Source organism: Didymella exigua (genome assembly GCF_010094145.1).
Source record: "Didymella exigua CBS 183.55 unplaced genomic scaffold M421scaffold_1, whole genome shotgun sequence".
Lineage (NCBI taxonomy): Eukaryota > Fungi > Ascomycota > Dothideomycetes > Pleosporales > Didymellaceae > Didymella > Didymella exigua.
This window is the reverse complement of record NW_022984775.1, coordinates 1,323,283-1,345,519: the sequence shown is the minus strand read 5'-3', so window position 1 is coordinate 1,345,519 and position 22,237 is coordinate 1,323,283. Positions and strand designations below refer to the sequence as shown.

Sequence of the window (22,237 nt, the reverse complement as noted above, 5' to 3'; positions counted from 1 at the left end):
CGCCGCTGCAGCCGGACCTCTCTCACGTTACGGCATCAACACCAACCTGGGCCCCATCTCAATCTTCGTCCCCACTGCGGCTCTATACCGCCCACCCTGAATCACCATGGCCTCACTCCAGGGAAAGAAGGATATGCGACGCGCCGACCTCAGTGCGTGCCCCCGCCGGCCGGCATGGTTGCTCATCGCCATTCGCCGTGGCCCCTATACGCAACCATGCATCCGGTTCACACCAGATCACGTGAACTAACTCCCCGTAGTCGTGCCCTACGCCGAGCCGGCCAAAGACAAGTCAGATGGCGACATGTCGAGTATGTGACCGCCTGCCTCTGTGTGTGCAGCTGCAGTGTACTGACGCAAGCCCAAGGCACAATGGCCAGCACGCTGCCCATGGCTGCTGTATGCACCACCCTCTGCGTCTGCGTTGCACGGCTGACATGATATCCAGATATTCACCCGGAACAAGTACGGCGCCCTTATCTAATTTGGCTTGCAGCACTGACATGGCTCGTCTGGAATAGGATGATCGGCTGGTATGTTGCTCGGCTTTCTTTTGTCAGACCACCCACTGATTCGCTGCAGGGTATCCGTGGTCTTCTCGGTGCAGTCCTGGCTCGCTGAGACCTCAGAGCAAAAGAAGACGTCCACCACCCCGGCTTACTTCTCCGTTGGCATGGCTGGCAAGTACTGCGTCCCCAGCCCCCGGATCCTTGCTAACCTGCCGCAGTCATGTCTCTGCTCGTCGTAAGTGCTCGGGCCTGTCGCTGAGCGGCCGATCTGGATGACTGACTTGGTATCACAGAGTTACTCTTCCCTCATCTTGCCGCCACCTGGCAGCATCGGTACGGGCACCGGGACACAGGCAGCACCAGCTGCGGCGCCTCCATCGTAGTCTTCACCATGCATGCATGAAGCGTTGCTGTGTTCAGCATCGGCGCGCTAGCCGTTGAGCACGGCAGGTGTACTGTGTAACTGTATAATGGATGGGCCGCCGAAGACGTGAAAACGCGAGAGTTTCGCCAATGGCAATGTGGGCCGAATAACGGAGAGCTGGGTAGACGCATGAATTCATTCAAGCAAATCAGCTCCAAGTCTGACCTTCGCCCAATCTGATGTCTCACTAAGTCGCTCTTGCCTTACGGATCAGGAGTGCAACCACGACGTGAAGGTGGTAGGTGCGCGCGCCCCGCGGCGCCCCACCTCTGACTTTCCACTCACCCAAACACTACTCTGACTTTCCACTCACACGACCGCTCGCCTCACCAAACGCTTTCGACTATCCTCAGCTGCCCCGGTATAGCATACCCCCGCGCACGTCACAACAACCCCACCCACAGCGCACACGCAACAGTTGTTTGTATGTCCATCGAGAATCTTAAGACCTTCGACCCGTTCGCGGAAGCCGATGAAGGCACCGGCGAGAAGTCCTCAGCGCAGTCCCAGGACTACATCCACATCCGTATCCAGCGTACGTACTCATAGCTGCGGCCTCGAGTCTTGTCATGGCCGGCAGCCTTCTCAGGCTGCCTGCCTCAGCCCCCTAAAATTCTTCGACCTTCCTGATAGGGCACCGTTCTGTCGCTCTCAGTCACGAACGTTTGCTAACACAAGGCAGAGCGCAATGGACGCAAGACCTTGACCACCGTGCAGGGTCTGCCTAAGAAGTTCGACCAGAAGAAGATCCTCAAGGTCATCAAGAAGCAGTTCGCTTGCAATGGAACCATAGTCGCTGACTCCGAAATGGGTGAGGTCATCCAGCTCCAGGGAGATCAGCGCAAGGACATCCAAGACTTCTTGACCAACAAGAAGGAGGGCCTTGGTCTTGATGCAAAGACCATCAAGGTGAGTCACGCCCAGGTACCTGTAACCGCAAGGCTGCATATTGATAATCACACAGGTCCACGGTTTCTAAACGCCATCACATGCGAGTTCCCTCCCCCAGACTCCATGTCACGGATTTGGCGAAATACAGGCGGCTCCCTTTATGCGGTCATGACGCTTGTTAGCTAAGGCTGACGGAAGAGACGGCACGAGATGCCGCTGGGACGGAGACCACGGGACTGATCGCGACATGCGCTGGACGTCGAGAATGCCTCATACGTCCATGAATGATACAAATGTCTAGAATTTTCATGACATGCATCTTTACTTCGTCCAAGTCTTGAGCGCTTGCTCCACATGCCCTACCCTTGACGTTGCATTGCAGATGTGATTGCCGACTTGTGAAGGTGGTCTCAGTCTCGACCCGCAAATATACGAGACTCACTTGTCGCAGGAGAAAGGAGACGCAGGCAGTCAATTTTGGTGGTACTCATGTTTCGGGCTCTGTGTCTAGATTGTCTGGCAGCATTTTTGGAGACTGCAGTCAGCTTTACGGCCGCGGCTGACATGGGCAAGAAGGAAAGTGGGCCTCGAAATGTCTCGCACAAAAATGACGACCAGAGACTTTCGGCCATGATGACTCGTCGCAGACGTGACAATGATTTATACAATGGCCTATGTCTGGCATGTACACACTATGTTTACAATATTGCTCGTCGTCGAAACCGCCCCCACTGACGCCAGCATCACCACGCCGATGTTGCACTCACGCTACTTTGCGCCACGCTCATCAGGCTCACGCCGCGCTCTGGATAGCCAGCATCTTCCTCCAGTACGTCTCATCCTCCTCCATCTTCGCGGGCGTCGTCTCGTCCGCGAAGCCCCAGATCTTCCACTCCTCTTCCTTGCCGTCCATGACCCGCGTCTGCATCACGAGGTACTCGACCACGGTCTGGCTCTGCCTGGTCTCGGCCTTAACCTTCGTCGACTCGGCAGCCATGTCCTTCTTGGTCGAGGCGGACGGTGTCCACTTCGGCGCGCGCGTCTTGCGCGGCTCAGCGCGTGTCGCCAGAGGGCTTACGGTCAGCGATTGCTCCGACTCGAGACGCACGATGCACTGCCGGTAGCTGGTATCGGGGTGGTCGCTGCCTAGGGGCGCACAGCGGTGCGAGGCGATGCGTGCCGACTTGAATTTGTGCAGTTGCCAGCTCGTCCTGACGGAGCCGCGGGCGGCGATTTGGGTGCGCAGGGAGGAGGCGAGAGGAGGGAGGCAGAGCGGGCGCAAGGCCTCTATGTCGCCACTAAGACATGGTTAGTCGAAGCTGGAAGATGTTGGGTGCGAGGGGAATGGGGAGGGGGACGTACGCCGCGAGTAGCTCGTAGTAGCGCTGGTACATCTCCTTCGCCTTGTTCTTGAGCATGCTCTGCTTCAACAAGTCGACGGGCAGATAGGACGCGATGCCGGACTTGTGCACGCATCTCTTGAAATGGCTCCGTGTGTACAGCCCCGTAAACCGCGCCTTCAGCACCGTCCAGAAGTAGCTGTAGAACTCCCAGCTCGTCGGTGCGGGGAGCTTGCTGAACGACGCCCGGATCACCGTGTTCTGTAGTAACCCGATGTCCTCTGCCATATCTTGCACTTCGCGTTTGGACGAGGATTGAACGTTGGGTGCCGGTTGCCCCTTTACGGTGGCTTCGGCGCCGGCCAGTTGCATGCGGACGTCTACCAGGCGATTTTCTTTCCTGCGTGGTCGGGAGGGCGTGGAGGAGAAAGCTCGTGTGGATGGCGAGGCGAGGGGCTGTGTGGAGGGTATACGCCGTCGGAAGAGGCATTGGCGATACATTGGCGATCGCACCAGGCGCAGTGGTAGTTGTGTCGACATGTTGGCGATGTGGCGCGACGTGATCGCGTGGGAGATGGCACAAAAGTTGAGGTTCATCGAATGTCGAAAGGCGCACTGACCACTTCACTTCTCCGAATGCTCGATTCGCTGCGCGATCGTTGAACTGTAACAAGTCAACAAAAGATGGTCTGATGACAGAGATTTATAGCTTGGTGTGATTATCATTATTTGGCTTTTCGTTGCGTCTTCAGTGACTGAGTTGAGGCTCGCTCATACCGTCGTACTCTTACATCCACCCACACTATATTCCCAACCCATCACGCCAGTTCTATACATATTTTGTTATACAAGCGTTCCGAAGAATCTAAGCGTAGATGCTGAGTAACCATACCGAGTGAAAAGACGCCGTCAGTGTATGCTTCCAATGTTGCAACGCCGTGCCCATGCAGCCAAATGTTGTACAATCAAATGTTGTACAAGCGAAGAGAAATGACAAAGGTGTTTTACATGTTGCTGGACTCGCCGAGGAGCTTCAGTACGCCCTCGTACGTGCCGAACATAATCGCGGCGCTGGGCACGACACGGAACATGTGAGGTACAAGTCCACCGTACAGCGCAGCCATGCCCTCCTCTTTCCAGATGAGCTTGAAGCATTGTGCGAGGCCGGTGTACTTCAGACGTCCATCCTGCTGAGGAGCCTGTCGTAGGCGTGTTCGGACGACCTCGTGGGGGTAGGTGATCAGTGCAGCGATGAATTTGGCAGCGCCAGCGGCAGAGATCTTGCCAGTCCAGTCAACTGTCGTATCCCATGCTGTAGGTCCCCGGCCACTCGCCGCAACTCGCTCAGCACGCCTCGCCAGTGCGAGCTTCATCTGTTCGTACATCATCCACTGCAATGTGCTCTCTGATACACCGAGGTAACTGGCAGTCAAACCGCGGTATAGGCCGAAGAACCCTTCTTTCCTAACGGTCTGCATTGTGCAGTCGAGCGCGTTCTTGTACTGGCGACCGCGGCCGTCGCTGTGGATGTTCTTGTCGAGTTGTAGTCGGGTCTTCACCAGCCAGATGGGGTTCGTTGCGGTTCCTGTGACGATGCCAGCCGCTGCTGCAGAACACAGATGGACCCACGCAGCTTCTTGCCCATTGTTGAAGTGCGTGCTGATGACCTTCTTGCTGTTTCCGTACACATAGAAATTGATAGCGCGGGCAGGGACAACACCAATGAGGTTGGGTCCAAGGCCCTTGAAGAGTGCTCGCCAGCCCTCGGCCTTGGGGACCTGCCACAGGATCTCCCCCGTTTCGCGGATGTGGAGCAACGAGCTGCGGGCGAATGACATGGTCTCGATCGGCGGTAACCCTCGGGCGGTTCTCATGGCGGCGAGGTGCTGTTGATAGTAGGTAGATTGCAGGCGTGTCTTGAGGACATCAAGCGGCGCGGTCAAGGTTGCAGAGGCCATACCACCAAGACTGAATCTCGTCAGCTCTCTACTCTCTCGTGCTGTTCCTGTACGGGTTTTGCCTCACCCTCCAGCGACGAAATGCGCCCATGACTTTGCGAACGCCGGACTTCCGGCTGCTACTGGGGCACCATCAGGCAGTTTCGCAGGTATCACTTCACCAAGCTCGCGTGAGGAAGGTAGCGATGTCTGTCCGAATTGTGGGTTGTTGTCTCGAAGGCGTCGAGGCGCAGGAGCGGTATCGAAGGTCATCTGAGATTGCGCGTCGCGTGGAAAGAGCGGATTGAATCAAGAAGGCGCGCACAGTGAAAATATGTTTTGAGCGAGAGGAAGCGACGCGACCTGGGGTTGGGGAGTGGGCTATTTGAAGGCAATTTACGATGTAGAGATCCAGCGTTCAAGATGCGCGATGCGAGGCGCAATACTTGAAGACCAAAATTTAGCGCAGAATCCGGGGGCATCTGCATGATTCGCCGCGGGCGTCATCGCTTTGTTCCACCGCCGCAGGGAGCGGAGAGTCGCCATCTGCACACCCAGCAATTGTCGCGGCAACCACCCGACAAGATGCGCCCAACACCACAGTACTTCGCCCAAGGTGGCTTTATTTCGCGTAGCTTGGATGAATTCAAACGCCTCTCGAAGTTTGGTAAGTGTTGCCCGCAGTAGTCTTATGCGACACCGGCTGACCAGCACAGCTCTCAAGCTCGAAGGCTTGAGCACTCCCCGTAAAGCATTTCCTCTGATGCGGTTCGATACAGCCGAAGATCTGCTGCAATGCAAGAAAATGAGTGACCAGGGCATTGGGGGCTACTCGACCGTCAACTTCGATCACCACCCTGTTACCCAGACCGAGCCCGCACACGCACGCTTCCACGGCACCATATCCACACGGCTACCGCACAACCAACCGCACGTCCAGAGAACAGGATTTGCGGGCTTCAGGACACTTGAGAGGGGTCGTACCATCTTTGGCCCGTCGTTCTGGGACGTGAGCTTGTACGGCTATCTGGCGCTGCAATTCAAGTCAGATGGGCGCAAGTACTTCGTAAACGTACAAACCGACTCGATCGTACCCACAGACATCCATCAGCATCTGCTGCATTCGAAGACACCAGGAGAGTGGGAGACTGTGCTCATCAAGTGGAGCGAGTTCGTGCGCACGAACCATGGTCAGGTCGTAGAGCCGCAGAGGGAGATGCTGACACAGAAGGTGCGCACAGTGGGCATCTCGCTGATAGACCGGATACCTGGTCCTTACGATCTTAGCATTGGCAACGTCTGGGCGACGAACGCGACTAAGGAGGACGACATTCTTCGCAGCACGCCCGGCGTTATCCAGGGCCTTCCATTAGGGTCGCGAAGGCAAGGCGATTACAACAAAAATGTTGGAAGGAAGGACTCTGTCCAGGAGGAGGTAGTTCGCGATATCACGGAGACAAATCGATAGAGTTGATCGAGGCCCGTCACTTTCAGCGTTGTCAATTTCCTGGCGTTTCTGCGGTATTCAGAACTGTATATGTACAGAGAGATGTTCGACAAATCATTGTGCGACTTGAACATGTCCATTTCCAGTATTTCCGTTGCAGGTTGGTGAAATGGGCTCGAACATGAACGTGACTGCGCGTTTAGGCGTTTCGCTTACCGGTAGGCCGCGCTTGCCCTACATCGCGTGAAACAACAAGCACTTCTTCCATACCACCGATAGCTGCCCCCTGCTAGATTCCTTCACTCTCATGGCCTGAACTTCGAAATATATGCAGGTCGTAATGTTGCAGGTGTAGAAGGCGCACCTTGCCCATCATCGGTGAGCTTTCAGCGGTGTCTTGCCTTGTGTCTCTGGTTATCAAACTTCAAGATGGGCACAGCGCACTACCTCACGGCGCAGAAGATCAGTCTGCTGGTCCTGCTCCGCCTGTATTGTAGCTCCACGCTACCATCCTCAGCAACGATACCCATACTCTCCTTTATCCTTTCAACTACGGTTCCGTCAACTTCTTCAAGCGTCAGGTCCTTGCGCTCTTCTGCGACCATCAATCCTTCCTTCTCCATCGACAGCTTCGAGGATGTTCTCCAGGGCCATACATCCAACATGCCCGGTCGCACATTATTGGACTTGTTCCTCAAAAGCATGTGGGAGATGAACTCGTTTGATGCATTGCATTCACTCATCGACAATCTTGGCGAGCTTTTGATGTCACCTCCAACCCACGATGGAGATGGGCAAGAGCGCATCTATCTCTCTAAGACTTCTCCACTAGGCATCTTCGTGCGGCGTGCACGACTCGAGTTCGATAGACTGCAGTTTGAGGACACCATCGCACTATGGTCATCTTTTGTCAAGTACCGTGCACCCACAGCGCAATGGACTAAGCGGCTTGCTGGACTTGCTGCGAGTGGCGTAGACGCTGTCGTCGCTGAGATGGGCATGCAGGAGGGCGACGACGTCTATGAGATAGCCTACGGGGATCTCAATGAGCCAGATGATGGAACACAAGGCATGAGTCAGGACGACCTCGATCGGATATTGGAGTTCCAACTCGACCGTCTACAACGCTTCGGTGACCGAGTACCCGAGTCGATGAGGACACAGCTTCGTGGAATGCTTGCGTCGTCAAGTACAGTACACCGACAAGCTCACCTTGTACAATTTTTCGACGCCTGGAAAGCCGGAGACTACACATCTGCCTTCGACAACCTGCACCGGTACTACGACTATGCTATGCAGACCCGCGAAAAAATCCACTACCAATATGCTCTACTCCACATGGCGATCTTGCAGGCTGACTTCGGTTGCTTCGGTGAGGCTATCGCCGCGATCAACGAGACCATTGCGACCGCGCGAGAGTCTCAAGACATGACCTGCTTGAGCTTCAGTCTGAGCTGGCTGAACCACATGAGTAAGGCATACCCTAAGCAGATGAAGGCCGCTGGCTACATGAGCATGCTGGGGAGCGAGCGAGATGCCCTTACATTCCTCAAGGCAAAGGCTCGTGAGTTCAAGATGCACAATCTGCTTAGTGCAACATTGCTCAACGAGGCCAAATTGGTTCTCTCTACCGTACGTTGAAGATTGAGAGGCCAGCGTTGGCTCGCAAGAAAGTTCGTGACTGACGTGAACCGCTAGGGTGACTCGACCTCTCGGGCCTTCGAGCACATCTACCAGTCATCACACCTCAATATCAAGGAGCACGTCAACAGCTACGGTGGTCAGATGCTGTTGCAATCTACCTTGTATTCTCGGCTCGGGATACCACATCTGGCAAATGTACACTGTGCTTTACTCCTCGATTGCCATGGAGCCAGCTGCCCGATTGATGAGAAGCGTCGTGCAGTGGGACGGCAGGCTTTCATTGTACGTCTAAACTTCCAACGAAAGTTCTCTTCCGAACGATATACTGACGGGCTGACAGATGAGCCAAAATGGGCGTTACGACGAGGCCATTGAAGCATTCCAGTCTATCGACTTGACTGCTCACAACAAGTCGTTGAAGTTTAACCAGTATCTCATTCTCTGCGTTGGTATCATCAAACTGAAGCGCGCCATCAGAAGGTAGGTGTTTCGATCTTCCCATCAGTCCACACAAAGGATTGTTCTGACGCTCCCAGGTCCGACTGGTCGACTTGCTCCCACTTACTCGCAACTCTCAAACCCTCGGAAGACCCTTCTTCAGACACTGTTGATCCCGAGCTCCACTTCCTCCTGTCAGAAGCTTATATTGACTACCTCTTCTCGAAAGGCGACTACCCATCAGCTTTCACAAAGATTTCGAATCTCGTACAGTCGCTGAAGGAAGATAATGCAGACATCCTGCAGCGAGTCTCCGTTCTACTCATGAAGGCCGATCTCTTCCGTAAAGTAGGAAGGCCGGAGCGGGGGTTCAGCATCGCCCTGCGAGCTGCGAGCGTGGCATACAAAGCAAAGCTGATGCCCAGCTTGTGGTCTGCGGTCGGGCTCCTCGCCAACATCCTTAACAGTCTGGGCGAGTGTGCGAGTGCAAAGCGTCTGCTCGAAGCTGTACTACCGCAGTCTCTCGAAAACGGAGATAATATGCTCTCTGGCACGCTATACTCACATCTCGGTGACTCATTCATGGGCCTCGCCGACCCGGCAAGGACATCTGAGCCGCGACTGCAGACTAGCTACATCGCCAAGGCTGAGTTGTACATCGATCGGGCCAGAGAGTGCTTCAAGAGGAGCTCGTACCTTGATGGCGAGTGTGAGCAGCTCTTGAAGAAAGCCATTATTGCGAAGCTGAGAGGCGACGAGAAGCTGGCAGAGGAGTGGAGCCAGAATCACAACCGAGTTTGGGAGGAGGGTATGAGGAACATCGAGCAGACCTGAGGCATGTGGGCTGCATTGTAGCACATACCCGGCAAGCACAGCACGGCGGACGTAGATCAGTTACAAAGGAAATGTATTGCTGGTTCTACGCCTCCAGCTTGCGTTCTACTATTTACACATTGGGCCTGAGGAGGCTTCCACGATACCATAAAACCAATTGATTGATGGATATAGAAGCATTTACTCGTCCTTCTTGTGGTAGTTGACCTTGTCGTTCCAGAAGAGGGTCTAAGGCTACGTCAGTATTACAGCGGTCGCAACGAGCCATGAAGCACGAACCTTGTCACCGTCACCCCAGAAGTAGTTCTTGGTACGGATGTTCTGGTACGGGTACTCGGGCCTCTCCGCGCGGGGGTTCTCGTGCTCATCGTGCGCAACGTGCTCCCAGTGAGCGTCCCACCTCAGCTTGGCGTTGACGGTGGCAACAATGATGCAAGGGACGGCAACACTGTAATTGAAGCGTCAGCACATGTTTCCTCGCCCCAGTTGACCCAATTGCACCCGCAATGCCTGCCCACTCTTCCCCCGGTTTTGATATCATATACACAGGTCCTGATTGGCGGCTGCTCGCACAGCGCAGGAGACTTACTAGAGACTCAGTTTGCGCCAGAACTCGCCGCTTTCGCCGCCATGCTCCTGGATGCGGGCACGCTCGCGGTTGAACTCATTGTCCTCTGCGCCGGCGAACTGCTTGGGGCTCTCGGAGCTGTAGTTGCGGCGGCCGGCGCGGGCGGGGGCGCGGGCGAGGGCCATGCGAGGAGAAGCGCGGGCAGCGGTTCGGGCGGCGAACATGGTGGGCGGTGGTGGAGTGAAGATTGGTGCGTGGAGCGTTGGTGGGCGTTAAGTGCGATGACAGCTCTGAGGTGTGGTGTGAGCAAAGCTCGAGCTTCCGCCGGGCTTGGCGGGTTTGCGCCGTTTGTTGCGCTCGCCGGGCGAGCCATGTGACGTCGTGACTGCTTCGAGTGCATTGGGCAGGCGCGTGGCGCGTCTCGGTCATCAACACGATGTCGTGAAATCGCCGGGCGGAGATGAGGCTGCAGCACCGCCAGCGACACGCACAATGGTCCGCATCACGACGTGGAATGTCAATGGCATCCGCAACCCGTTTGGCTACGAGCCATGGCGCAAGAATCGCACCTTCAGCGCCATGTTCGACATTCTCGAGACGGACATTATCATCATGCAAGAGCTGAAGATCCAGCGCAGGAATTTGACAGATGATATGGTGTTAGTTCCCGGCTGGGATTGCTACTTCAGCTTGCCCAAGCATAAGAAAGGTACACCACACACCTGACCAAACACAGCATTGGATCACGTGCTAACAATACTGCAGGTTATTCTGGTGTTGGAATATACACTCGGCAATCCGTATGTGCACCAATCCGGGCTGAAGAAGGTCTTCTTGGAGTCCTCTGTCCACCTGGTTCATCGATACCCTACCGGGAACAACCCAAATCAGACAGCATAGGAGGCTATCCACCACTCGAACGCATCGAGGCACTGGGAGTCGATCCAGCTGCTCTCGATGCAGAGGGTAGATGTCTCGTCCTCGAGTTCCCTGCCTTTGTGCTCTTCGGTGTTTACAGCCCCGCCAATAGCAACGGCCTTCGTGACGACTTCCGCTACGGCTTCTTGGACATGCTCGATACGCGGATACGAAGCCTCACGAAGATGGGCAAGAACGTCATCTTGACTGGCGATCTGAACGTCTCCCGCGATCTCATCGACACTGCGAAAGCAGAGGACAACATGAAAGCGGAAGGCATGACCCATAGCGAGTACCTCAGCACGCCAAACCGACGGATCTTCAACCAGCTCCTGTTGAATGGCAAAGTCGGGGGCGCACGAGATGAGGGGAGAGAAGAGCCTGTGCTGTACGATCTGTGTCGCGAGTTCCATCCCGATCGCGAAGGCATGTATACGCACTGGGAGCAGAAGATAAATGCACGGCCAGGCAACTTTGGCTCGCGTATCGACTTTGTGCTCTGCAGCATCAAGATCAAGGATTGGTTCAAGGAGTCGAACATTCAGGAAGGCCTGATGGGTTCAGATCATTGCCCAGTGTACGCGGTCACAAAGCATACGGTACCGGGATTAGGCAATGCTGCACAAGACGGCGAGGAAGACCAAAAGCACCACATACTCGATATCATGAACCCGCCCGGAATGTTCAAAGACGGCGTTCGATTGAGGGAGTATAGCGCCAGCAAAGATGTGCCTCCGCTTTCAGGCAAGCTACTTACCGAGTTCAACAAACGACAGAACATCCGTGACATGTTCAGCAAGAATCCTGTAGCTCCAAAGCTTGCAAACGCATCTGCAGTCCCGTCCACCGAGGCGACATTGGAAGGGGCCGCGGTTATCTCGCCAATGCAAGGGGCAGACAAAGGATCCGCGCTGGCGGGAGCGACAAACGCCTTGTTCCCCGCTGATGGTCGGCTTGTGGATGCCCCAAGCTCTCTCAAATCGCCTGAGAAGCGACGCGCATCAGCATCAGCATCGCCCAGCAAATCCATCAAGCGATCCAAACCCTCCAGCCCAGCCCTCAATAATCCCGTGTCGCTCGCCAAGGGTCAGCAGTCACTCAAAGGATTCTTTCAGACACGTTCCAAAGGCGCTGGGCCCAACTCTACCGCTGCGACTACGCCGCGATCGACATCACAGACACCTGTCAACAATGGTGACGCGAGTACACATTCGTTCTCAGTATCTTCATCCGCAGATGCCGAAACCGAAATCACCCCAACGGCCGCGGCTACAACGGCAGCATCCCCCAGTCAAAGTACCACATCTCCATACGAAGCGTGTGATCCCGGTGCGGTACAGCAAGCGTCAAAGGAAGGATGGACAAGACTGTTTTCCAAGCGGCCGCCACCCCGATGTGAGGGCCACGCCGAACCGTGCATTAGCCTCACAACTAAGAAGCCTGGCGTTAACCGCGGAAGGCAGTTCTGGATGTGCCCACGGTACGTACTCCCAGTCGCGCATTTCGTTTGCAAGGAGGCCTTTGTCCTCTCTCCATACGCGTTGCTGCAAGGGGCGGTTGCATGCATGATGCAGCAAACGACGCGCAGCAGGACTCTAACCATGTCATGTGTAACGGGGATCCCGTTCCTGCATCTATGCATCTTGGCATCTTAGCATCTTGGTATCGCATACGCAACGCTGATTACGACCCTAGACCCATAGGCCCTTCCGGACAGAAAGAATCGGGCACGCAGTGGCGCTGCGGAACGTTTATTTGGGCCAGCGACTGGAAGACGACCGACTGAGGCGCGGGTACGGGATGCGAACGATATTTACCTTCGACGGGGGTAGGAATCCTGATGCAGGGATCACGCCGCGGAAGATCCAGAGCCGATAAGACAAGGTAGGAACGATGCAGGAATGTTGGCGATGGGGCACGAGGTGGGGTGGGATCCTGTGTGATTGGAGCCAGGAGGGTCTAGCGACGCGCAGCTGCTTGTCTGACGGGAGCAGGTACGGAGGAGAGCGTTCATGTCACAGGGGTTCTGAGCCGGTACGATGCGTATAGCAAAGATAATGATGGGTCTCACGAGCTGATGCGAAAGTTTCCTGTCTTATTGTGTGCCCTCATACGTTCATGTGTTCATGTCCAGTCCGATTAATCGAGGCCTCGCGAGCACAGCACCGTGGGTTTGCAGGGATCCATAGAACCTACCTTCCAGTGAGCGGTCGTCTATGCCTGATTAGCTGCATCAGCATGGCAATGAATAGTGTGAGTGCATAGCAGGTAGTCACAGCACACACGGTCTGAGTGATCTTTGAAGTGTTCATCAAGATCTAGGTCTAAGTACAAGTATGCAATGCCAATGTGCCACCGTGACCAAACTTCAGTGTGTCGAAGTGAGGTTCTGCATTCCGCACTTCGGTGTGCGGATCGTGAAGGGGAGCTCTAGGCTCTGGTGGATCTGGCTAAGTCTGCGCCGTGGAAGAGAGCGCTCCTGGGATGTCATTTGGTGGGCGAACGAGAGAGAGCAGGGCGGTTTGGTGGTGTGATCGTGGCGTGGTCGTTATGGCGTTACTATATAGTCGTGAAGGCTACGATGTAGCTAAGGGTACAATAAGTGTTGATGGGCATACTGAGCGAGTATACCAGCCAGGGGTATCAATTGCAGAGAATAGAGGATGTAGAATCTTCGAGATAGAGACCAGCAGGCGCCAGAGGTTCGTAGACGAATTATGGAAGAGTGCGTCATGAAGAGATAAACGATGGCACGGCGAGTCAATGTCTGCCAGTTGTTGGTAGGACATTGTAGGACACGATCAAATCGGGACAGAGTCGAGGCTGGGGAGCGTTGCATTTTCGTCTGCGCCGAGCCGAAACGCACCCCAATCTGTCCAACCTGCCATGATGGGATCTATAGTGGTGGTGAGGGAGCTAGTACAGTCGCCAGAAATGGCCTGTTGATCCTGTCCCAAGTGATTGGTCAACAGATCTGCAAGATCACCGTAGAACTGCACCGGCTCGCTGTGACCGAAGAGTGAGTCGCCCTCGTAAGTGGCATTCAGGTTATCAGCCATGTGTGCCTCAACAATCTGCTGCTGTAGTACTGGAGCAATGCTAACATCCCTGGCGGTCTGTCGCTTTGCACGTCGCTTGTTGCGTGCTACTAGACGGCTCTCGTGGGTGGAAGAAGTACTCTTGCCAGCAAGTTGGTTGCGTGACTGACTGAGGTATGTTGGGGAGTTAGATTCAGTGTCTGATACATACTCTTGGGCATATCCCATGCTCTGGCAGTAGTTGATGATGTCTTCCACTGACAGTGCCGTGTCTGCTATTCCAGCACTCATAGCACCTGGTGATGGGATGAACTCCCTTGAGAGAGTTGGACTGCCCTCATCGTCAGTGTTGAATTTCCAACCGCAACAGTCAAGATAAGTCTCTGGTGAAGGGATGTTGAGGTAAGGACATATGATGCGGAAGAATTGGTCGAGTGGAGCCTTGTCTTTACCAATCTGGTCACGGATGACAGACCAAGCTTTCGTAGTCAAGGACCACAAAGGCTTGTTGGGGTCTGCCTCCCACATGATTCCCATGGGGTTGGACAGCTTCTTCATGGGCCATGGCTTGAAAATAGGGATGAGGATGTAGTAGCCTGAGTCTTATTAGCTGTTGTATGACTGAAGTGAAAGTGAGACTTACATCGAAATCCAACGAAAGCATTCAGAGCTTTTCTGGTCTTCTCTGGGAGTGCACTCTTCGTGATAACTGCAGGCGGTATAGCAAGAAGTGAGGCTGTAAGTGTGGCCTGAGCGGCAGGCTCTCTGATAGACTGCACCAGCTGCACCATCTGGTCGCCACTGCGAGTGGAGAGGAAGTACGCGATCTCTGCAGAAGTCGGGTCTCTCAAGACCACCATTGGGTAGGTCTGAATCTTTGATGGCATTGTGAAGCGAGGTCAAAACAGGTGCGTCGTGTCGATGTGTGTTGATCTGATCGTGAGCGCACGAATGGCGACCGGTCGAAAGTCAAGCTGGGAAAAAGGTGGATGAGAATATGTGAGTAAGTGTCTGAGTAGAGAACAAACGATGGGCATGTGGGTCTAGTAATTAGCGGGGGCAGGGGGAGTAGGCGAGAAAGTCAGTGCATTCACCGTTGGTCAGTGCATTCACCGTTGGTCAGTGCATTCACCGTTGGTCAGTGCATTCATCGTCGAACTCACCGCGGACGCGGACCCAGCCTTACTCATGAAGGTAGCTCACATGGAGCCGCGCTCCTTGCACGAAAATTCGGTCGGATACAGCAAATTTGATTGGTCGCAGGGATGTTTTAAGCACCCAGGCAAACAGTCGCAGCTGGTGGTCCCGGACCAGGCTGAAATCCAGCTCCACCTCTTACAACCAGCACAGCAGTAGAACTAATTCTCCTGATTCAGACAGTGGTATTTTCAAAGCCCTTCCAGACAGTTCTGTACGGCTTGGATTATCAAAATGCTTGAGCACTGGGCTCTGCAGACTTCGTCGCGAGCGCACGAAGTCTGTTGTCTGGAGATTGCGCGAGGTATGTTGGCAATCTACGTACCATTCACCGGTGCAGCAACAGCGCTGCTGTGAACTGCCCAATCCCACACTTGACGTTTCCAGTCGGCAATTCGTCCTTCCTTGATCTTAACGACTACGACCTTGACCTCGTCCCCCTCGACATAACATCGTGTGCCGCCATCACCTTCGCAGGTATCTCCCTCATGAGACGCTATACGTGTAAGACCGCCCCCTCTCCACAACCCGCCATCACCAGGTGAACTTGAATAGGCGTCCTCATCCGCAGGTCCAAATGTGTTGTTCTAGAGATCGGAGTAGATCGATGGCAGTGTGGCATTACCATCTGCGCCGGCGCGAAAGGCAAAAGCTTCCTCGCCAAACAGATCGAATGGAATAGTGCTCTCGAGGTCAGCGCCAAACTCAGCTTCAAGTCGATCGTGACGGAGACTCTCGGACTCATGCAAGTATTCGACAGCGACCAAAGCTTCCATATCCATATCCCACAGTGTTGCCGGCTCCATCAGTTGCGCCACGTCAGCAGCGTATGTGGTGCCAAAATCGATCGAACTCTCGTAGCCTGAAGACGTTGGGGGCCGAACGATAGCGGTCGCTTCAAGGTCATTGTGTGCAAGTGCTGTCAGATCTGGGATGGGCGAGAAATCCAGAAGGCTGGCATCCGCAGCAAAGGTGGAAGCCTGCTTGGATTTGCGAGACTGTCGCTTCTTCTTCTCACCAGGCTTGCGAGGACTGTACTTGTAGTCTGGGTGCGCGCGCAGATGCTCCTTTTTCGCTGACTCGGCTGCTGCCTGCCACGGCTTCTTCTCCACAGGAGAAAGACTTCGCCACATTTCTGCGCAACGAGTTGCTGTGAGAGAATCAGTGAAACTTATTCAAAATGATGATGATAGTAGAAGGCTTACAGATCTGCTGCACTGTGAGGTGCGGGTTCTCTGTCTTCAAGTTCTTGTGCATCGCGTCCCGAAAGATGATCCAGCAGTTCATGGGACGAGGTGCCTTCTTGACACCAGCTGATATCTTGCGCGACTCAGCAGACACCGGCTGAGCGGGGTGGTTCTGAATTTTGGCGTTTATCTGACGGTGAACGGGCGCGGTCTTATTCTCTGGCATTTGAACGATCGTTTGACCACCGTTGCTATTGGGGGCGAATGTGAATGCGAGAGGTTGACCCACTTGCTGCGTCAGACTTTGCTTGAAATATTGCATCAGCATATCGCCGAACAGCTCCTGGATGTTGCTCTGAAGAAGGACGATACTGTCGCCATTATTCCAGCTGTGCACGCACGCACCCAGCGCGCTCTGAAACAGCGCCATGGCGTCATGGTCTGCGGTGGTGGTAGGAGAGAGCTCTCTGGTGGATGATGGTGAGAGGTATACTTCGGTAGTCATCGTCGCAGGTGATTGAACTGGGCGCTTCAGAGCAAAACGAGGTGGGACTTTTACAAAGTGGAGATTTGTTCGCGGTGAGAAGTTGGTGAAAGAGTCACAAGTATAGGCGACAATGGAGAGACTTTTGTGGTCAATGCCAAGCCAAGTCGAATAGAAAGCCTGCGCATTCACCGTTGATCAGTACATTCACCGCATACTCTAGAGCGTTCTTACGTACCAGCTTGGGTCAATTTGGCTTGCCTTCACCTACTAAGTCAATTGTAGCTTGCGAGGCGACCAACCGGCTCATGAGGCAGCTTCGACGCAATGCATGCAAGATGTTGTGACTGGAATAAGGACGGTCACTGCAGAGTACTATTAGTCCACGTTCATCCACGTTCATCCACGCTGTAGGACCAAATGAACAGGCTGAGTTGCGAAGTAACATTCGCTCCTGCCAACTTCAGTACAAGTTCTGGATTCTCGGAATTTACATACCACGTGAATTATGACGCTCAGCTGTTCAGCTTCATATCCTGGCTCTTTCCCATCGATCACGATCTAAAAGGTTCTAGCTGTTGATGTTGCTAAGTGTCGCGGCAGAAGCGTACGGGAAGTTGAAGTGGATGTACAGTAGCTTGGTAGCCTGACTTTGAGTATCTTGCATTTCCTGTCAAAGCCGACTACAGAGGTGAAAGATGAACAAGGCCAATAACAGTCCAGGAACCGCAAGGCAAGTGAAGGAAGGATCTCACCTTTTTTTGGTGGCAGACGGAGACAAAGGCAGATAGCACACCGCCGTATACCAGAAAGGGCTTGATGCGAATCCTTCCTGAACCGACGCAATAGAATAAATTACAAGGTAGGCCTGCGCCGATTCGAGTGCCCCTTGCATAACGGCAAAACGGCTAGTCTACGCAAAATGGAAACTCAGCAAACGCTGTTAGCGAACACATTGCTCACTCAACTTCTTGCCTGGACGATAGAGAGGAAGAAACGAACGATTTTTTCCTCCAAGTTCCGTGCAGTATACCCATGTAATATCATGACTCGCAATTGTTCGCCTTAGGTCGCTACGTCTCGGCTGGTGTGACGTGCATACTGGCGGACTGCGCAACTGATGCGTTCAAGGCATCGAGCCATTGATTGTAGGTGTCCCGTCTATGTCTCGGAGAGCCCAATCCCTGACCTGGCCCTTCCAATCTGCGATTCTTCCGTCTTGAATCTTCACGACCACGACTTTAACCTCGTCACCCTCTACATAGCATCGAGTGCCGCCATCGCCCTCTCTTGTGTCGCTCCCGTATTCATGGGTGCGAGCTATACCACCTCCGCCCCACAGGCCACCGCCAACCGGAGAGCTGGAGTATGTATCCTCATCGGGAGGTCCAAATGTGTTGTTCGCAAGGTGCTGCGCCCTGTACCAGCTCTCTTGTTCAGAACCAGCGGAAATGATCTCGGCTACACCATTGATCGTGGTGCTGATTCTGCTGAGTGACGCTGTGTTCATTCCGAGTAAAAGCTCGGCCAACGAGCCGGAACGTGGACCTGGCTGGGAAGGCGATGGCGAGCGACCTTGTTGGCTAAGGGTAGGCGGTCGATGAGAAATCCAGTCATGTACCAGAAGCGACACACGGGTGTTGGATTCCAGATTATCGGTTTTACGAGAAGAAGAGGGCGTTGTCATGATGATGATCGGTCCTGACGAGTACGGCGTGTTTGGAAGATAGGTATAATTCATCAAGGAAACGTGAGGAATGTTGTTCGAACAAGTTGCAAGATGAAGCTGCCGTTGTCAGGGAAAGCAAGTCTCGAAAATAAGAGGCGCAAGCGCAAGAGAGTCGACAAGCGTTGTCGAGCATGTCTTGCAGAAGCAAGAGCAATCAGGGTTAGGACTTGCCTATGACAGGAGAAAGTTTGATAGGGAATGACGCGCGCAACAGATAAAAACACAGAGAAACCCGGGAGAGAGGGGATGAGACGCGTGGACTTACAAATCGCGCATTCTGAAGACAGGTTACCACCTCGTCTGGCAGCCTATTGGAACTGGCTGGCGGAGGTGAAGCAGCCGCTGCCATGATGTGCGAGCAGTACCGAATAGTCAAAGAGCTGAATGTTCGAGGTATGAAGCGTGCGAAGTTGGCCAATGTAAAGATACGAGTCCCTGGGCCACTTGCAAAGGCGGTTTGCGAAGGCGTGAACCTACTAATGAATTGAGCGCATGACGTTGAAAGAAGGAAGCATTAGTGATGCAATCGTGGCCGACAAGAGGCGCCGAGTGCGACAGCCAACCGGCTAGCCATGTCCTCCGCTGACAGCTGCGCCGTCATCCACGTCAACGACACCAACACAATGGCTGCGCCGCCGTCCATACCGCCCATGGTTAGCAGCGACAGCTTGAGTCCCGACTTTAACACTCCTGCCGCTCCGAACGATGACGCCGCGCCCGCTTCGCCCATCGACGATGCAGTCGCACCTGCGTCGCCCGAACAGCGCGCGCCGCCTCAAGACACGCAAACACAACAACGCGTGCAAGAAGTTCTGCACTCAGATATTGGTGTTACAACGCTTTTGAATCGACTGAAAGCCAGCATCGCGAGCGCCCGAGTTCGTGCACCTTCCCCGCATCTGGGGCGATCTGACTGACACACGATGCGCAGGACTTCGCCAGCTTTCTCAAGCGCCGCGGGGCCCTTGAAGAGGAACATGCTGGCAGCCTGAAGAAGCTCTCCCGGCTGACCTTGGACGGCTTACGCAAAGCTGATACCCGCCACGAGTCGTACGCAACCCAATTCGAGCAAGTCCTCCACGCGAACGAGCGCATCGCCGACCATGGCACCCAATTTGGGCTTGCCCTGCATGCCATGCACGAGAACCTTCTGCAATTGGCGAACAGGATGGACGCAAACCGCAAGTCGCTGAAGCAAACCGGTCTTGCGGCCGAGAGCAAAGTCCAGGATGCCGAGAAGCTTGCTGAGAAAGCTAAGGCGAAGTACGACCAGCTAGCTGAAGACCTCGATCGCGTCAAAACGGGTGATACGGGTGCTGGCAGAAAGTTTGGGCTGAAAGGTCCCAAGTCGGCAGCTCAGCACGAGGAAGATCTCCAACGAAAGCTACAAGCCGCCGATCAGGACTACGCAAGCAAAGTCCAGACAGCACAAGCTTACCGCAAGGAGCTGTTGGCGTCAGCGCGCCCACAGGCCGTCTCCGGCCTACTGGACCTTATCAAAGAGACAGATGCGGCGCTGACTATGGAGATGCAGAAATATGGTACGTTCAGGGTAAAGCTACGGCTCTGTCTGTGATACTAATCTCTGCAGCGTCATTCAACGAGAAGCTGGTCGTCAACAATGGCCAGGTCGTTAGCCCACAACCGCTCAAGGGCAGCACAGCACAACCTCAACCAAGTGTCAATCAACTCATTTACCAGATTGACAATGACAAAGACTTTGAAGACTACATTTTGAAGAATGGTTTTAAGGCCTCCACAGTCAGGCCAGAGCTGAGTTACGTCAAGCATCCCACACAAGCACCTGCACAGACCTATCCTTCCATGACTCCGACCAATAATGATCGTCGAACGTCGGTACCTCCACAGATTCAGCCGCCAGTTTCATTCCCACCCCAGCAACTAGAGGCAAATGGTTCTTCGTTCCAGCAGCAGCAGCAACAGCCTCAGCACCTCGATTCAGACCCCCAAGCCGGTTACTCCGCGTACCAGGCACCAACTCAGTCGGTGCAGGCCCAAGCTCCTTCGTACGGGAAGTCTCCCTACTCTCCAGTTGCAGCAAACTCGTTCTCACAGCCCGAATATCCACGCGGGCCTGTCGGACAGGCAACAGCGCAGCAGACGAGTGGCATACTGTACAATAACCCTCAGCCACCGATCAACCCGGTCTTCGGTATCACTCTCGAGGACCTCTTTCATCGGGATGGATCACCAGTGCCTATGGTAGTATACCAATGTATTCAAGCGGTCGATCTTTTCGGATTGGAGGTTGAGGGCATTTACCGAATACCTGGAACGTCCTCTCATATCCAACAAATGAAGGCGTTGTTTGATAGCGGTCCGTTGATTGCAACCATTCGCTGTGCCAAGACTGACTTTGTCCAGACGCATCTCAAGTTGACTTCCGGAACCCTGAAGCATTCCAACACGACGTCAATAGCGTTGCCGGTCTGTTGAAGCAGTTCTTCCGGGAACTCCCCGACCCACTTCTTACCAGAGAGTTCTACAACAAATACATCGATGCTGCGCGAGTCGATGACGATACCATGCGCCGAGACTCAATGCATGCGCTCATTAATGCACTCCCGGATCCTAATTATGCGACCCTTCGCGCTCTCGTCCTGCACTTGCACCGAGTGCAGCAGTCTTCGGAGATCAATCGCATGAGCACAGCTAATCTTGGCATCTGTTGGGCGTACGTACAAGATCTATGGAAGGTGAACCTGTTCTAACTCTTCGCAGGCCGTCAATCATGGGTCCCCACAAAGGCAATAACATGGCAGACGCCGGGCTTCAAGCTCGCGTCATAATAACTATTCTGGACAATGTGTTGCAAATATTCGACGAAGATTAGATCGTCGACTGGGCTACATTGTGGCACTCAAATCAAACCCTCGTATCTCAGCTAATTCTCATGCTCGCAAATCAGACCTTTCATTAGATGCTGGTATGGTGCCTGGGATACACCACGCTAGGTCGTACATCAAAGTTCATCATGGATCTACAATTAAAAAGGACTTAGCATGTACGATTCTCCCGCTCTGCCAGCATCGGACCGTACTCGCTTAATGAATGCTGTGCGCTCACCGTCTTATCAAGAATCGCTTCACGTAAAGCAGACTGGGCATCAAGCTGCGTTGGTTGCGACGGCGAGACTCCTTACCGAGACCAATCAGGTAAGAGATGGGCATTTTTACCCCCTGTTCTGTCTACTTTAGACAGCTTCTTGGTCGTAAGAGTCAGCTTGCTATCACTTTGTGATCGAGAGAGCATCAGTTAGGGTACGCGGCTCAAGTAGTACGCTTCGCATTGATGGTTGCCAGCCTAATCTGTGTGTGTAAATCTCACGGATCAGCCCATGCTCATATTTTAGACCACAGCACAATTGTGAAGCTGTCCGAACATAATTGAGGGCAAATCAACCCTCCAGTCTAAGATCAAGTCGTCTCAGTCCATATATATCGAACGCTATAGCTCACACACCTCTATAATTCACTCCTTACGAGATTTGAGTATCTGCTAAGCGGTGGTTGAGGAAATGTCTGAATTGGTGATCTGGGTGTCGTCCTGGCTGCAGACGAAATCATAGATAGATGATCTTCAGACCGGCAGTAAGAGCCTGTAAAGTACGCCTTGATGTTTGTATAATAGT

At 54.0% G+C, this 22,237-nt stretch overlaps 12 protein-coding genes across 12 annotated transcripts; 6 read left to right on the top strand and 6 right to left on the bottom strand.

Moving 5' to 3' along the window:
• The first annotated feature begins 4 nt into the window (after window positions 1-4).
• Window positions 5-1,128, top strand: M421DRAFT_415375 (uncharacterized protein). Its single transcript, XM_033590678.1, has 8 exons — window positions 5-152; window positions 261-311; window positions 368-403; window positions 453-465; window positions 522-533; window positions 583-680; window positions 728-744; window positions 803-1,128. Exons 1-8 carry the CDS (start codon window positions 107-109, stop codon window positions 890-892), a joined length of 363 nt encoding a protein of 120 aa, XP_033454590.1. The 5' UTR covers window positions 5-106; the 3' UTR covers window positions 893-1,128.
• Window positions 1,129-1,359: 231 nt separating this feature from the next.
• Window positions 1,360-1,912, top strand: M421DRAFT_97274 (protein translation factor SUI1; the record flags this gene model as incomplete). Its single annotated transcript, XM_033598484.1, has 3 exons — window positions 1,360-1,468; window positions 1,616-1,842; window positions 1,898-1,912. 3 exons carry the CDS (start codon window positions 1,360-1,362, stop codon window positions 1,910-1,912), a joined length of 351 nt encoding a protein of 116 aa, XP_033454589.1.
• Window positions 1,913-2,300: 388 nt separating this feature from the next.
• M421DRAFT_415374 (uncharacterized protein) lies at window positions 2,301-3,736 on the bottom strand. Its single transcript, XM_033590677.1, has 2 exons — window positions 3,187-3,736; window positions 2,301-3,122 (listed from the first exon to the last, which is right to left on the bottom strand). Exons 1-2 carry the CDS (start codon window positions 3,702-3,704, stop codon window positions 2,618-2,620), a joined length of 1,023 nt encoding a protein of 340 aa, XP_033454588.1. The 5' UTR covers window positions 3,705-3,736; the 3' UTR covers window positions 2,301-2,617.
• A 60-nt stretch (window positions 3,737-3,796) lies between these two features.
• Window positions 3,797-5,508, bottom strand: M421DRAFT_415373 (calcium-binding mitochondrial carrier protein Aralar2). The gene is made up of 2 exons (XM_033590676.1): window positions 5,190-5,508; window positions 3,797-5,132 (listed from the first exon to the last, which is right to left on the bottom strand). The coding sequence occupies exons 1-2, from the start codon at window positions 5,372-5,374 to the stop codon at window positions 4,169-4,171; spliced, it is 1,149 nt and encodes a 382-aa protein (XP_033454587.1). The 5' UTR covers window positions 5,375-5,508; the 3' UTR covers window positions 3,797-4,168.
• Window positions 5,509-5,626: 118 nt separating this feature from the next.
• M421DRAFT_415371 (CIA30-domain-containing protein) lies at window positions 5,627-6,801 on the top strand. The gene is made up of 2 exons (XM_033590675.1): window positions 5,627-5,768; window positions 5,818-6,801. Exons 1-2 carry the CDS (start codon window positions 5,687-5,689, stop codon window positions 6,567-6,569), a joined length of 834 nt encoding a protein of 277 aa, XP_033454586.1. The 5' UTR covers window positions 5,627-5,686; the 3' UTR covers window positions 6,570-6,801.
• A 176-nt stretch (window positions 6,802-6,977) lies between these two features.
• On the top strand, window positions 6,978-9,464 carry M421DRAFT_469 (anaphase-promoting complex protein; the record flags this gene model as incomplete). Its single annotated transcript, XM_033594707.1, has 4 exons — window positions 6,978-8,180; window positions 8,247-8,474; window positions 8,533-8,672; window positions 8,729-9,464. The coding sequence occupies 4 exons, from the start codon at window positions 6,978-6,980 to the stop codon at window positions 9,462-9,464; spliced, it is 2,307 nt and encodes a 768-aa protein (XP_033454585.1).
• A 56-nt stretch (window positions 9,465-9,520) lies between these two features.
• Window positions 9,521-10,309, bottom strand: M421DRAFT_415369 (COX6A-domain-containing protein). The gene is made up of 3 exons (XM_033590674.1): window positions 10,054-10,309; window positions 9,744-9,912; window positions 9,521-9,692 (listed from the first exon to the last, which is right to left on the bottom strand). The coding sequence occupies exons 1-3, from the start codon at window positions 10,254-10,256 to the stop codon at window positions 9,645-9,647; spliced, it is 420 nt and encodes a 139-aa protein (XP_033454584.1). The 5' UTR covers window positions 10,257-10,309; the 3' UTR covers window positions 9,521-9,644.
• A 138-nt stretch (window positions 10,310-10,447) lies between these two features.
• M421DRAFT_415366 (DNase I-like protein) lies at window positions 10,448-13,035 on the top strand. Its single transcript, XM_033590673.1, has 3 exons — window positions 10,448-10,741; window positions 10,798-12,430; window positions 12,646-13,035. The coding sequence occupies exons 1-3, from the start codon at window positions 10,525-10,527 to the stop codon at window positions 12,734-12,736; spliced, it is 1,941 nt and encodes a 646-aa protein (XP_033454583.1). The 5' UTR covers window positions 10,448-10,524; the 3' UTR covers window positions 12,737-13,035.
• A 239-nt stretch (window positions 13,036-13,274) lies between these two features.
• M421DRAFT_415363 (MAT1-1-1) lies at window positions 13,275-14,962 on the bottom strand. Its single transcript, XM_033590672.1, has 2 exons — window positions 14,632-14,962; window positions 13,275-14,584 (listed from the first exon to the last, which is right to left on the bottom strand). Exons 1-2 carry the CDS (start codon window positions 14,873-14,875, stop codon window positions 13,752-13,754), a joined length of 1,077 nt encoding a protein of 358 aa, XP_033454582.1. The 5' UTR covers window positions 14,876-14,962; the 3' UTR covers window positions 13,275-13,751.
• A 721-nt stretch (window positions 14,963-15,683) lies between these two features.
• On the bottom strand, window positions 15,684-17,122 carry M421DRAFT_118584 (MAT1-2-1). Its single transcript, XM_033587276.1, has 3 exons — window positions 17,095-17,122; window positions 16,391-17,036; window positions 15,684-16,335 (listed from the first exon to the last, which is right to left on the bottom strand). Exons 2-3 carry the CDS (start codon window positions 16,875-16,877, stop codon window positions 15,773-15,775), a joined length of 1,050 nt encoding a protein of 349 aa, XP_033454581.1. The 5' UTR covers window positions 16,878-17,036; window positions 17,095-17,122; the 3' UTR covers window positions 15,684-15,772.
• Window positions 17,123-17,550: 428 nt separating this feature from the next.
• M421DRAFT_118514 (uncharacterized protein) lies at window positions 17,551-19,045 on the bottom strand. Its single transcript, XM_033587275.1, has 2 exons — window positions 18,851-19,045; window positions 17,551-18,642 (listed from the first exon to the last, which is right to left on the bottom strand). Exons 1-2 carry the CDS (start codon window positions 18,932-18,934, stop codon window positions 17,983-17,985), a joined length of 744 nt encoding a protein of 247 aa, XP_033454580.1. The 5' UTR covers window positions 18,935-19,045; the 3' UTR covers window positions 17,551-17,982.
• A 163-nt stretch (window positions 19,046-19,208) lies between these two features.
• M421DRAFT_50605 (GTPase activating protein) lies at window positions 19,209-21,439 on the top strand (the record flags this gene model as incomplete). Its single annotated transcript, XM_033594845.1, has 5 exons — window positions 19,209-19,463; window positions 19,517-20,126; window positions 20,177-20,923; window positions 20,971-21,280; window positions 21,328-21,439. 5 exons carry the CDS (start codon window positions 19,209-19,211, stop codon window positions 21,437-21,439), a joined length of 2,034 nt encoding a protein of 677 aa, XP_033454579.1.
• Window positions 21,440-22,237: the final 798 nt, after the last annotated feature.